Consider the following 15,549-nt stretch of genomic DNA (forward strand, 5'->3'; position numbering starts at 1 on the left):
GTTTCTCAAAGAATTCATTCTTTTAAGATCTCAGATTTCAAAATCTAACTCAGTGCTTATTAAAAATATGTGGTGAAATGAAAACAAGTGTTGCTACTAAAAGGAAGTCAACCCTCCTCCCTATTACCAGTTTCCCAGACATGAATATAAATTGGAAAAGGCTACACAGAAAATATTGGCCAGGATGTTAAGGCTGAGAAGACAGTCCATGAGTCAGGGGACACCTATCTATTTTCTACCTCTGTCCACTCAGAGGATACAGAAGTAGTTGACACCTTGGTACCAATGAACAGATCTTGGTTTCTAAATGCTATTCTCCGCTAAAAACATTGTCCACATTCCTTAGCGATATGGCTGGTTTCAGGCTGTGGCAGGGAAAATACAGGATGAGCATGAGTATCTTAGGCCAAAGTTCTCAAAGCAATGAAGCATATGAAGTCATAGAAGCCAACAAGAGCATTAAATACTAATTGTAGTGAATTTAAACCTACTGAGTAATAGAAATTCATAGTGATAAAAATTAAATAGGGGATTAAGGAACCTGTATCTTACATAAGGACGTCACTTAACATTTGGAAGTGACAGATGCCTAGTAGTGTTCAATAAATAATTGTAGAATGATTTATCAAATAATCAAAACAAGGATGGCATTTAATGTAATCAAATGGAACAATGTGAACTCTCACTGTGGAAATCATCCTAGTGTTTTAAGTACAAAGAATCAATAGATGATAAACTCATGGGTGAAAGTTTGAGAAGGAAGAGGATATTTACATAACCTAAAACTACTGCCACAAAACATTATTTTGTTAAGTGCTTACTAATTTACTTTACAACAGAAAACCTGGCAGATACCATCTTAATCAAACAGTAAATGTTAACTGAACATCCCTAGGACTAGGACAAATGAACACTGTGTGACATAATGCACTGAACAAAACACAGCATTACTTCTGTAGTATCCATGTAAAGAAATGAATACAATATATGGGACTCTCAAAAATTAACTTTGCCTATTCCCTTTACCTTTGGAGGTCATGAAACATAAGACTCAGGAACTGACCAGGCTGAAGATTTATCTATAACATACTTTAAACTGGTTCAGGAAAAAAAGAATAAATGAAATGTATAAATGAAGGGAGGGTGTGTCTGAAATTAAGACAAATGCTATCATTAACTGAGGTATCTGAATAAAGACTGAGGTGTAGTTCCTGCAACAACACTTCTCTCAATTTGAAATCATCACAAAATAACTTATCAAAAACACTCCCAAGCCAAATTGATGCCTATCCATGAATAACAACTATTTTCTTACAACTACTTCTAATTTCCTCTCCTCCTCAACTTCTGCTAACACATGTTAGAAATTTCCCCTAGCTTCCATAAATTTAAACTGCAAGAATACCTCTTCCAAGATGTGAAAAAGACACTTGAAATTGTGGGGTTATAGTTTACAGATCATGGAGAGACTGGATATTCAGTTAATTTTAAACTTAACAGAACAAAGTAGGTACAATTAAGTCAACATGAGGCTCATCAGCTTGGCCGATAGAAGAACTTCAGTAGTTTACAAAATTCTGTTATCATTTGTTATACAACCTTTTTATACTTATGATATTTAGAGACAGTTTTATTTTTCTGACACACCGAGGCAATCAAATTTAGGTATGCTCAGCCCAAGAAGGAAACTGAGAAAAAAATATTCCAGCACATCTACAACCTATTGTGTGACACTGAGGCCAGAATGCTCTGAACTGTAATAACACACCTTAGGTACTTAACTCTCTATATTACTATATAGTAAAAACTCAAATAACAAAAAAACCAACACCAAAACTAAAAACAGTGTATATTCTAGAAATCTACATTAATTCACCAATGATAGCTTATTAAAGGGAAACTAGGTAGGTTTCTAATTTTTAAACAGGAAAAGTAGTATCTTTAAATATCAACATTTTCATTACTGGAAGATTATTTCCTATATAGCATGAACATATAACTATTGGTGGAAATATTTAATTGCAAGTAATCAATCAGCCAACTAAAATTAGAGTAGTTCAGTATTTATTACAATATTAATCTAGAATTAACCATGGCATGTACTTTTAAAATCAGACTTGTTACAATTTCAATTGTCCAATTTTAACTAAAATGGTTAAAAAAAAAATCCACTACATTTTTCGAATCATTTAATATTTCGTATACAATCATCACCTGTTAATTGCTGCCATGATTTTCTATTCAATTTGATGTCAACTCAATGATTTTCAAATCAGGTTACCAAGTAACAACACTAACAAAAATCAAAGCTTCTTGTCTGGATAATTTCTTGTAACAAATGAAGTAAAATAACTTTTATTATTAAGCAATTTTTAAATAGGATACTTATCTTTGTGCATTATAAAAAAGATGTGTGCACAGGCATATGTGTGTGTATGCTAGTGAGAAAAAGGGAGAGAAAAATCATACATGTAAGAGAGCCCCTAGCTCACAGAGGACACGTTTATACACCAGAAGTAGGTAAAATGAAGTAGGAAAAGCCATTAGGATGAGCCTTGACAATAGTTCAGGCAGTCGGGTTTATGAAATGCTGGGTGAACAAATAAAGGTAAAGAAAATACTTACATTTAACTTTGGGCTGATATTTAATATTATACGGTGAGAAGTCAATGCAATCGACCATTATAATAACAGTATGAACGATTCTATCCAAGAACAACAAATTCTAGGGAAGAAGAGTTAAGTATTTTTAATCAGAAACCTTCAACTACTGGCATAGTTTTCAAAAACAGTAAGCATCAACCAAAAATATGACTTTTACTCCCATATATAAAACATAACATACGTCTTAGCTTAATATACCATATTAGGTACATTAAGTACATGGTTATGAGTATTTCTCAGTTAGCTGTTATGTACCAAGCATGATACTTCGTTTCTCAACATTTAGGGAAAATAATTCAGTTTTTAACATGTTGGTACAACTCAGCTTATGAACCAATGAACAGAATGGAAGATTAGGTTCATTAATTATATTCGTGATAAATTCCTCTTGAAAATTACATGTGTTCACTGAAACCCAGCAAAACAAAAAAATGAAAAAGTTGCTAAGCTCCCTCATACCCTGTATTCTCTTTCACCAATCCAACTAAATAATCATTCTCTTTCACCAATCCAACTAAAATAAAAAATAAACCTAAAGAAGCATCAGAAATTTTCTGGGAATTTTTTTAAAGGTGGGGACCAAGGGAGACTAAATACAGAACAAAGGAAATCCCAACATCATGAGTCAAAATTAACACCCCTAAAATAGTGAGTTTTTTCTAAGACAGCCTCTGAGTAACAGAAAAAGAGTGAAAATTCTGAGAAAATATCTGATGGTTATTTAAATCAAATGGTTAATTGAAAGAGTACTGGAATTAAAGATCTATCAACAGCTGCACTTTCTTCTCTTTTATTCTCTATTACCTCCCACCTGTCCACTTCACTGCAGTAACTTACCTATCTGCCTCCAAAGACAGTGTTCCCCATGTGCGTTAAGGGCCAGAAGAAGAAAGGCAGTGCCCCATGTGGGAGTGGGAGGTCAGTCCACATTGACAATCCACACATTTACACATTCATACATCCATACAGGAACCCATGGTTCCTGTGCTTCCTTGTTGCTCAGTTACAAGGTAAAGGATTCCTCTAACTACAATTTGCTAACAAACCCAGGAAAACAGGGTTTTCTCTCCTGGGTTAAGAAACACCATTCCAGCTGCCTGCATTGCTCAGTACATTAACCTTTACTGACAAAGATACACAACCATGAGGAGAAACAGTACCATGAAGGTATGCTACAGACCAACAGAACTAATCCAGAGCTAGAAAGGAAACCCCAAAAAATTAATATCCAGACATAAGAGGAAATCATTGATTTTTTAAAATACTAAAGGTAAACAAGACCATTATAAAACACCTCAGGATTTACACTGCAAAAGAAGAGACACAGAAATATCAAGCTCCCAGAACACAGTACCAATACAAAATGCAAACAGATGTAGATAAAGAAAAGGGACACAGAAGAGAAACCCAAAAGATCTAAAAACTATCTGAAACAGGACTCAAAAACAGAAGGGCTGAGGAGCAAAGCAATTTTCCTGAGAGGAAGGAACAGCTCTGTAGACTGAAAAGGTCTTTTAAGTACTTAGAAGAATAATTTTAAAAGATGCCCCCCATGACACATCCTGCTGAGATTTCTAAAATTCCAAAGACAAGAGAAAAATCCTAAAACTTTACAGAACAAAAAGGAGGTTAACTAGTAAGGAAAAGAAAAAAAAAGCATTAGGATAAACTACTGTCAGTAAAGGCTGAAACAAATGAACAATAATTTCAAAACCCTGCAATATAACTTTTCTGCAACCTTAAAATCTTAACTAATCAATGGACTGTGTATTGGATGAGGTATGAGTCATATACGTATCAAGTGTGCTGAAAATTGGCCTTTTTTTCCCTAAGGTATAAAATATGGTGAAGCAAAACAAGGATGGGAAAAAAAGGGAGTATAAGAAACGACGTTGAGCAACAAGTTATCCCTTTTTGAAAATACATTTATTTTCCAAGTTTTGTGAGACCCTGTATATTCATATATATAGTAACTGTTATAACTGAAGTTCAGATTTTTCAACAATACCTGAAAGGTGGCAAGCATAAAACTTTGTGGGATACTGATGTTATATCAATTTCTTTGTTGGGGTAGGTATTAGAGAGATTAATTCTTCAAATCTGACATAAATATAGGTTAAGAGTAGAGGCTGAAAGAAATAATATATATAATACAGTTTTCTAAAGCTTAAAGCTTGATTAAAATGTTGTGTGAAGAGAAAAAAAGATCTAAATTATAGTAACATATACCCTTTTTTACTATGTATGAGATTAAATGCTTACTAAAACAGATTCCCATATTTACTTATATGCTATGTTAAGACACAGAAAGGTTAAAGTAGATAAATACAAAGAAAATCCTAAATCCATACAATGGAATAATGAAACAGTGAAGTGTACGAACTCAGCCAAATACATGTACAAACCTCCCAAATGTAATACGGAGCCCAAAAGACAGACAAGCATGACTTCAGTCACGTAAAATTTTAAAGAGGGAGGAAAGTAAACAAATGTATACAGTTTATGTGTGTATGTATAGTAAAGAAAAATTATTTTTTTAAAGAAGGATAGTAATTCACTCTTTAGAAAGTGGAGGACATTTTGATTCAAAATGCAGAGGGAAGTGTCAAAGGTGTGGACAATGCTCTACATTAACTGACCTTGGTGGTGGCTACACAAGTGTTTCAGTGTAATTTGTCAAACTGCACTGTTTCAAGCAATTTTCTTTGTATTGCTCAATTAAGTTTTTTTCTTTTAAAAGATGGCACAAATTCTCAAAAAGGTATCAGTGTATTAATTTCAGGTTGGTAAAACTGAAGGAAAAGGCAGTAAAGAGGAACTCATTACCATGAATATGTACTGGCCATGAACCTTCAGGTTTAACAATATAGCATTAAAACATGTAATACATAACATGTTCAAAATCATCAAATTCACACTCAGGAAGACACTTTATCAAGTCTGAGAAATGGACAATTATAAAACTACTGCAAGGAGTTATAATGTACAAGATAGATTCCAAAATTACAAGTCATAGACAAACAATTCTCTGTTCACAAAACAAAACTAGAAATTACTGACAAAATTGGCACACACACAATCATAAATTATTCCCTTACATGAAAAAGCACGCTTCTAATAACCCTGTTCTAAAAGGACATCAAAATCAATATCCTATGGTTACTGATACCAGTAATAAAAAGTCTTAGTTATATATTATAAAAGATGAAAGCAAAACCTTCAGATTTAAGCTAGAAACACAAAAATGGAAACAAAGACATTCAATATATTTAAATAAGACAAAGTTTAAAAATCAAAAGTCCATCTTCTCAGTCTTTTTAATGCATTTGTAACATTCTTTCAAAAGGCACAAAACTAAATGCTTTTTCCCAACGACTTAAAATAGATAATGTAACTAGATACGGCATTTTTCTTAAACTCTTTAGATCATTAAAGAATACAGTAAAATTTACAACTATTTGTGTCATTCAAGAGCTTAGTATCTCAACAACACAAAAACTACTAGTTAATGAGGAACTGCAATCCCATTAATGAATATATATGTAAAACCTTAAAACACTCATCTGCAACATTTTAAAAGAAATTTCACTGTGACCAAGAAGGGTTTCCAAGGAACAGGAGATTGGTTCAATATAAAGAAATGAACATCGTCATGTCAACAATTCTATTCACTCCAACAGCAGCAGAGTATAGGTATATGCCAGAGGCTTTTACAATAGCTGAAAACAGCTTTAAAACTACCCAAAATCAAGCAGGTTAATAGGTTAACTTTAGAAAAACTAAATACATGAACACAAATATTCTTGGATGGAAAGTTTCAACATTTTATAATGATACATATTTTTTTTCAAATTTATCTATGAATTCAGTGTAGCCAGCCAATGCTCAGCAAAATCTCAACAGGGTTTTTAAACTTGACAGATTCTCTTCCAGATAAGAACAAAAGATCTAAGCCTAACCAAGACAATACTTAAAAGGTAAAAACTGAGGGTCAACCTTCTCCTTAAGTAATAATAACATTCAAGAAACTTATGATTTATGTGCCAGATAAGTGCCAGGGATTCCCATCAGTTAAAATGTCCCTAACTTCATGGAGTGTGGGTGAAGTGACATAATGGAAGTACACAAACAATTCTGAGGTAAGTACCAAAGAAAACGACAAGTTGCTATGATAGATATTAACCAACCTAATTAAGTAAGAACCCTTGGAGAAGGAAGATCAAGTGTTATGGCCAGCTGCAAGCAGTTCATATTTTTATTCCAAGCAACAGAAAGCTACTAAGTGTTTTAAGAGTGACAAGATCTGATTTACAATTTTAAAGCTATTCTGATAGACTATCAAAATACTACAATCAGAACTGTGCCAATATTTTAAAAGATACTATAATTGCATTAGAAAACTAAAGATGAATTTCTAGCTCTTGACAGATCTCTTTTCACCAATAATTATTAACAAGAGCTAAAAATCATTTCAGACCAAAAAAACATGTTTCAGAGTAATAAAACAATTCAAATGGCAAGAATACTATATTCATATACAATAAGCAAAAATATGTAAATTACATGCATAAATACAAATAGGTCTACTCTAAAATGATATATACCGAACTGTTGACACTAATTGTGCTTTTTAACTAAGTAAGGTAAAGGAGTGAAAAGGGATCTAAGTTTTAAGTCCATAAACTTCCAGAGGAATGCCTTTAAAGACCTTATATGAGAATATAAGCTTCAGGAGAGCAAGGTCCTTGGATTGTAATCTAGAACAGCACAGCCATACACAGGTACATAAGAGTAGTAAAAGTGCATCACTGTTAATACTCCTGAAACTTGGACCTTAGAGGCCAAAGACAAAAGTGTTTCACAACACTGTTACTTGTTTTATACGTTATTAATAATTTAGTCCACTTAATAAACTAAAAACATTAATAAATGATAGTTCACAAATGTTATCTCCATTTACTCGAGAAGAATCTTCTAAATATAATAGAAGTCAGTGTCAGGATAAACTCACTGAAAAGTTTTCATCTTCCAAACTGGATATTATCTTGGAAGCAAGTTCCTCACAGCATAGATTCTCTTCTGCGGTTGCCACAAGAGCAGCACAGCGAGCAAATGCTCTATACAATTTGGACCAAGTTTTATGTAGGGCCCTCATGGTGGCCTAGCAACAAAAAAGAAATTTTACAAATGTGTATTTACATATACAATACCTAAAAGAATACATCCTAAACACTAATGTTTAAGGAAGGTGTCACAGACTAGGACACATACTAAGTTTTTACCCTGCACAGAGTGCTAATTGAGAATTCTAATGCTGCTGCATTACCAGCCATTATCAAACGTCAAGAGAAACATCTCTTCCTTCACCATTTTCCTTTCCCTTAAGTTGATTGTTAAGGTATAAAGAAATTTTAGGAAAAATTACTACAAAAATTCATTACAAAGGGTGAAATAGTATTTTCAGAAAAATGCAAATCCCTCAAGCAAAAGATATGAAAATACTTTACCACTGGAAATTTCTGTACTGGAAAAATATGGTTTATTGGTAAAGTCAATGCACCACATATGGCACTAAAATTATGTTCTAAGGCATCACCTTGGTTCACTTCATTGGTCTGAAACAAAAAAAATAATGAAGTTAGAAAATTACCATTTAATCCTAGTCGTAAGTAGTAACATCTTACTTTGTGTAGTGAGTAGCATTCTGTCCCCCAATATTGGAGAGTTCAAGAGATGGTGAACACCTGACCCCCTGTGAAATTAACCTTATTTGGAAATAGGGTCATTTGCAGATGTAATCAGGTTAAAATGCAATCATCTGGATTGAGGGACCCTAATCAGTAACTGGTATCCTTACAAGGGAGATCTAGAGAAGACAGGTAAGAATGTCATTCAAGAGGGATGCTGCGATTAAGACTGATGCATATATAAGCCAAGAACATCAAGAATTGCCTACGGCCAATGTAAGCTAGGACAGGCATGAACACATTTTCCCTCACAGCTTCAACCAACCCTGCCAATACACTATTTTAGATTTCTGGCTTCCAAAGCTGTAAGTCCTAAAAACGAATCTCAGAGGTTAACTACAAAATATACTATATGTAAAAGGGAGCATTCAAACAAGGACTTACAAAAAAGGACAACAGCAATCCTCCAGTGGGGAACTATTTAGGAGTGTAAACTTTTCACTGTTAACTTTTTTCTCTCAGAAGAATATGTTTAATGGTGTGCTGAACTGAGTAGCCAAAATAATTGTTATTGTACTATCACTTAATTTTTTGGAAACTTAGTATTTGAATTACAGCAGAGTATATCCCAGGGAATACTTCCATTTAAAGACTAATACTGCTGGTGAACCATTAAGTGACAGAAGTTGAGCACCATATCCTGCCAATATTGCCACTTTTTAAGTATTTAAATGTAAGGGCTTAGTCAACTCTCAACAGATTAATGATTTAGGGACTACTATATGGCTTTGAAGTCATCAACAACATGGCTTGACCATGGGAATCCCAAGAATATACAGTGTAGTCAAGATGTTCATTATTATATCCCATGGTACAAATACTGAAAAAAATCAAGATATGAATATGACGATTTTTAAATATTGAACATGAGCCTTCTAGAGAAAATGAACCTCATTATTTCTCACTGTTACACTTTCTTGCACAATGAGGCAGAAATACCATGGAATCAACTGAAAATCAGAAAAACAACCAATCACAGGAAAAAATATGTAGTATCTCTTATTCAAATTCTAACTTCTATTTCTTTCCCCATGTGCTCTAACAAGAAAAAAAGGAAGAAAACTCCTTAAACTTTGGGAGAGATATGTAGTAGACTTTATCATACCTGATTAATCAATTCAGTTAATGGAGTCACTATAATACTCCACATTCTCCACAGATGCTCCTTGTTTTCCAACTGCTTTGCATTTTGATTAATAACGTTAAGAACAGAATCACTGAAAGCTAGTGGTGAAGTTGGACCAGAAAGAACACAGCCTACAAGTGTTTCCAGATTGACAAAAAACCTGAAGAAAAAATTTTGAGCCATGCATTAACGTGCATTTTGCCAAAATACATTAATTATACTATAAAGTTATCAAATAAACTGACAAAGACAAAAATTCCCAAGTTCCAAGTCTTAATTTTTTAATTTAAAAATTCATAATGTATATAACTCAAACGAATCTCATTAATCACAGGAAACCCTTGCAAGATAAACATAAAGAGTAACTTCAGTCTTAATTACCTCTCATCTTCTACACCACAGTCGACAAGACTGTTGAAAATTAACTGAATTAAGAACAAAGCAGGAGTCCCCTGAAGAAAGATGGGAGATTGCAATCAATCTTCTTGTTACACTTATTTTCTACAATCATGTGAAATGTCCTTTTATGCTTGAGAAATTTAACTTTTGACACTACTTAGGATATATGACAAAAATTACAACAAAAGTATTGCCAGAAATTACACACAAAAAGCAAGCTCCTTATGTTTTAATCATAGCTGTTCCATCTACATGAGCAAAGAAATTCTGGATAAAAAAAGAACAAAACTTGTTGGACCCAACAATACCTACATCCTACAGATATTAAGTACATTTCACCATAATTAGGCAATGTTACTAAGCTTCCAAAACCTGTACTAGTAACCAGCACTTTTATTATTTATACGCAAATTAATACTTTGCTGTGGAACTCTGTTTAATGCACGAAAATGGTTCTATTAGTAGCAAGACATTTAATTATTTATATTAATCTATTACTTTATCAGTTTCCATTTTAAAATAATAAGCATATCCAAATCCAATTCTCTCAGAATTTTATAATCTAAGTTTTGCTATTTTAAAAAAAGGAATACCATGAAACTCCTTTTTTTGCTATTTTATCATATCATTACATTTAAGATACTTGCATTAAGAATATCCATATTAGCAACCTGATATGCTGGTGAACCTAATACTTTCTGAGGAAGTCCTTTAACTGTAATTTCCATGATGACCTAAGAAAAATAAAAGGTTTATCTGTAAATTAGCCACAGAAATAGTACTTACTAATACAAATCCAGTAATGTTAATTATGTTAAATTTGACAATTTATTTAAATTGTTCATTAAAAACATTCTCATCAGTTTAAAAAGTTCAAATACAGTAATATTTTTACATTAATGTGAATATACTTACATTAATTTAAAAACTTCAAATACAGAATATAAAAGTTGACAAAATTCTTCATCTCCATGGATAACCAATGCTATCAGTTTGGAGTTTCACTTTTCTAGACATTCTAGAAGCTAGGTATAAAACACGCCTCTTAAATGTGATAGAACCTACCGAACTGCCATCTAAAACTATCACTACACTGGTATTAACCTGAGCTATGTAACTTAAGTGATGTAACAATATGACAAAAAAGCTTATATTGGTGAAAATATGCTTTCACATATTCTCATTTGAAGCAGACACTAATGATAATAAAAATAGCATGTTAACTCATTCATTTATTTTGTTCCTAGCCCATAATACTCTGACTGTATCAACTCATTTAATTATGAAGTACTACTATATTTCCTCTTTACAAAAAAACAAGAGAGTAAATTACCCAAATTAACTAAGCTAATACTTTAGCTGAGATTCAACTTAGTCTGTTCCAGAGCCCTTGATATGAACCACTATGCTCTACTGCCATAGTAGGTATCACTGTCAAGGTACTCTCTAAGATTTAGAAAAAATTTAAGTAAGGGTACAGTATGTTTCATCGGTAGCTTCTTTTGGGAGACAATTATAAAAAATATATCCATTTTGCTTTTTCTTTCTCTGCTATAAAACATTACAAAATGTCTCTAATACCAAAGTCAGTCTTCGTTAAAAAGAATTTACTTAAAACACAAAAGTTTCAAAATGTTACCAGATATTTTTTAATGTATAAACAAAGAGTGGAGTTCAGCAATCTACTCATAAAATTAGTGTTCATCTGAGTTACTTCTGTTAAGTTTCATGTCCTTTATCCCATTTCACTTGTATCACTTACTCTCTTCAAATCACATTAGCAGATTTTTGTAGTTGCCATTATAGTAATTTACTTTATTAAGGTTTCAAGTGACTCTAAAGTCCATGGAATGATTTATTGTACGACTAAACTGCTGATAAATACTTGCTATAAATCTGTGGAATTATCTCCAACATAGAATTCAATTTTAGAATGTGATCTTTAAATTCTCGCATATAGGTACCACACACTTACCAGTGTTTTCGATACAGGAAATACATCTGACTTCACTATACTTCCCAAAGATTTTAGTAAGAGAGTCAAAACTTCAGAACCTGGTCTCTCTTTTTTATTACCTATCAAAAAGCAAAAGGAGGGAGAGGATTAAAGATGGCAGTATGCAAGGTGAGACAGAGGCCTCCTCCCAAAACCACATATATTATGAAAATATAGTTCATACAACTAATCCTGAAAGAGCAACAGGAAAGAGGGCTGCAACAGACTGCACACACCTGGAGAAGAGAACAGACCAAATAGAACAAGGTAATGTACCAAAGCCAAAATCTGGCGGGAACAGAGCAGTGATCCGGCAGGACCCAAGACCTTCCCGAAACCCAGCTCACCAGCAGGAGGAAGAGAAACCGAGGATGAGGAGGCGGAGGCCTAGGACTGCTCAACACCAGTGCTGGAGATCTACTCTGGGAGCAGGAACCTACATTGTATGATGCTCTGGAGATTAGTGGGTTAGAAAACCTAAGACAAGCAGAACACCTGGAGAGACAGATTCCAGACATTTGTGGAAAACAGGAATCTACATCCAGCTGCTCTGGGACAAAAAAAAAAAGATGCGCAGTCTGAGAGACTTCCTAACAGCAAGAGCATTGCTAAAGGGGCAAGGATTGCACAAAACTTGCTGCTCAGGAGAAAGGACAGGTGGACAAAACTGTGTGGGCATACTACCCACCAGGATGGGAACTTGCAGGACCTTCAGGCACCTCAGACTCCTGGCTGGCTATGCAGCTATGAGGTAACAGGCAGCCTGCTGTGCCTGCCTCCCAGCAGGCCAGCAACAGTACACAAACAGGTAGGCCCTGCCCTGGCATCAGGTGAGCCAGAGGGAAGCCCTGCATACAGCAGCTATAAATACAAGGCGTAGACGCTTAAACCTGTGAGGCAAAGTCCACTGATTCTGGCAGTGGAGACAGGCAAAGCAGCGGGGAAGCAGGAAACATCTCTTTCCTTCCCCCAGGCATCAGTACCACTCCCCTACAACCACCGACATAGCTCCAGGGGCTGAGCAGCTCCAGAGAGGATAGCTTCTGGGCACTAGAGGGCGTCACATACAAATATGAATCGTGAAAGAAACCTGGTTCAAACCAAAATCCTACAACCACCAGAAAAAGAGCCAAGTGAAAACTGAACTCATCAATTTTACTACAAGTTATTTCAAAATAAAAATCATTAACATACTTATTGAGATTCAGAAAAATATTCAACTCGGACAAATTCAGGACTGAGATTCAATCATTAAGGAATTCAGTATCTGAAATGAAACATACAATGAACAGATTTAAAAGCAGATTAGATATAGTAGAGGAGATGGTAAACTGAACAGAAATTAGAAAAGATGAATACAACGCTGAATCACAGAGAGAAAAAAGGATCACTAGGAAAGAATACTGAGAGAACTGTATTACCAGTCCAAACAGAACAATACTCGTATCATAGGTGTACCAGAAGAAGAGTGAGAAAAAGGGATAGAAAGTGTCCTTGAGGACCTAACTGCTGACAACTCCCCAAATCTGGGGAAGTAGTCTCTTAGGCCATGGAGGTACACATATCTCAAAACACAAAGGACGCAAGGAAGACAACACCAAGACATATAATAATTAAAATGGCAAAGATCAAGGACAAGGACAGACTTTTAAAAGCAGCCAGAGAGAGAAAAAAAGATCACAAAGGAAAACCCACCAGGCTATCATCAGACTTCTCAGCAGAAACCTTACAGGCCAGAAGGGAGTGGCATGATGTATTTAATGCAATAAAGCAGAAGGGCTTTGAACAAAGAATACTCCACCCAACAAGATCATCATTTAAATTTGAGGGAGGGATTAAGCAATTTTCAGATAAGCAAAAGCTGAGATAATTTACCTCTCACAAACCATCTCTACAGTGTATTTTGGAGGGACTGCAACAGACAGAACTGTTTGTAAGGCTAAATAGCTGTCACCAGAGGAAATAAAACCACAGTAAATAAGGTAGAACAATTAATTACTAAGCAGATATGAAACCAAATCAACTATACCCAAACTCAGTCAAGGGACAAAGACTACAAAATATGATACCTAATATACAAAGAATGGAGGAGGAAGAAAAAGGAGGGAAAACAAAGAACCTTTATATTGTATTTGTAATAGCACGCTAAAAAAATTAGATTGTTAGTAAGGAAGTTACCCTTCAACCTTTGGTAACCACGAATCTGAAGCCTGCAATGGCAGTAAGTACCTACTTACTGATAATCAGTCTAATGTAAATGGTCTGAATGCACCAATCAAAAGACAGTCACTGAATGGATAAAAAAAACAAGACCCGCCCATGTGCTGCCTACAAAAGACTGACTGCAAACCCAAAGACATACAAAGATAAAAGTGAAGGGATGGAAAAAGGTATTTCGTGCAAATAACAGGGAGAAAAAAGAATAACTTGCAGTACTTGTAGCAGACAAAATAGACTTCGAAACAAATTCACAAGAGACAAACTTAAAGGACATGCCCTAAAGATAAAGGGGTCAGTCCAACAAGTGGATATATCCATTATAAATATGTATGCACCTACATATGTGAAACAACTACTAACAGAATTGAAGGGGGAAATAGAATGCAATGCATTCATTTTAGGAGACTTCAACACACCACTCATTCCAAAGGACAGATCCACCAGACAGAAAATACAGAGACAGAGGACACTGAACAACACATTAGAACAGATGGACCTAATAGACATCTCCACCCAGACATCTCCACCCAGAAGCAGCCACCCAGTAGACAGAACACTCCACCCAAAAGCAGCAGGATACACATTCTTCTCAAGTGCACATGGAACATTTTCAAGAATAAATCATATAGTAGGCCACAAAAAGAGCCTTAGGAAATTAGAAAACATTTATGGTGTACCAACCAGCTTCTCAGAACATACAGGTATGAAACTAGAAATAAATTGTGCAAAGAAAATGAAAAATCCCACAAACACATGGAGGATTAACATGTTCATAAATAACAAATGGATCAATGACCAAATAAAGAGATCAAGCAATATATGGAGACAAATGACAACAATAATTCAATACCACAGACCTGTGGGACACAGTGACGGCCGCACTAAAAGAGAGGTATATTGCAATACTGGCCACCCAAGGAAAGAACAATCCCATATAGAAAGTCTAAACTCACAATTAACGAAACTAGAAAAAGAACAAATGAGGCCCAAAGTCAGTTGAAGGAGAAACTAACAAACATTAGAGAAGAAATAAATAAAATCGAGAAGAATAAAACACAAAGAATCAATGAAAGGAGCTGGTTGTTTGATGAGAAAATAAGCAAAATAGACAAACCCCTAGCCAGACTTATCAAGAAAAAAGTCTACACACATAATCAGAATCAGAAATGAAAAAGGGAAAATCACTACACACACCACAGAAATACAAAGAATTATTAGAGAATACTATGAAAATTATATCCTAACAAACTGGATAACCTAGGAGAAATGGACAACTTTCTAGAAAAATATACAACCTTCCAAGACTGACCCAGAAACAAACAAAATATGAACAGACCAATTACCAGCAATGAAACTGAATTAGCAATCAAAAAACTACCTAAGAACAAAATGCGTGA

At 34.5% G+C, this 15,549-nt stretch overlaps 1 protein-coding gene across 7 annotated transcripts in view; it reads right to left on the bottom strand.

Moving 5' to 3' along the window:
* The window catches only part of RIF1 (replication timing regulatory factor 1), a 57,245-nt gene that overhangs the window by 16,324 nt on the left and 25,372 nt on the right, over positions 1-15,549 (bottom strand). For 6 of the 7 annotated variants that reach the window (XM_036928344.2, XM_036928349.2, XM_036928350.2 and 3 more), the window contains exons 15-21: positions 11,912-12,012; positions 10,584-10,670; positions 9,919-9,989; positions 9,517-9,697; positions 8,172-8,279; positions 7,676-7,825; positions 2,626-2,725 (exon numbers count right to left, since the gene is read on the bottom strand). In XM_036928344.2, the coding sequence (XP_036784239.2) occupies positions 2,626-2,725; positions 7,676-7,825; positions 8,172-8,279; positions 9,517-9,697; positions 9,919-9,989; positions 10,584-10,670; positions 11,912-12,012 (798 nt within the window). The remainder of the gene's footprint in view (positions 1-2,625; positions 2,726-7,675; positions 7,826-8,171; positions 8,280-9,516; positions 9,698-9,918; positions 9,990-10,583; positions 10,671-11,911; positions 12,013-15,549) is intronic. The other variant, XM_036928346.2, reaches the window with a different exon arrangement.

This window comes from Manis pentadactyla, chromosome 8 (genome assembly GCF_030020395.1).
Source record: "Manis pentadactyla isolate mManPen7 chromosome 8, mManPen7.hap1, whole genome shotgun sequence".
NCBI classification, from domain to species: Eukaryota; Metazoa; Chordata; class Mammalia; order Pholidota; family Manidae; genus Manis; species Manis pentadactyla.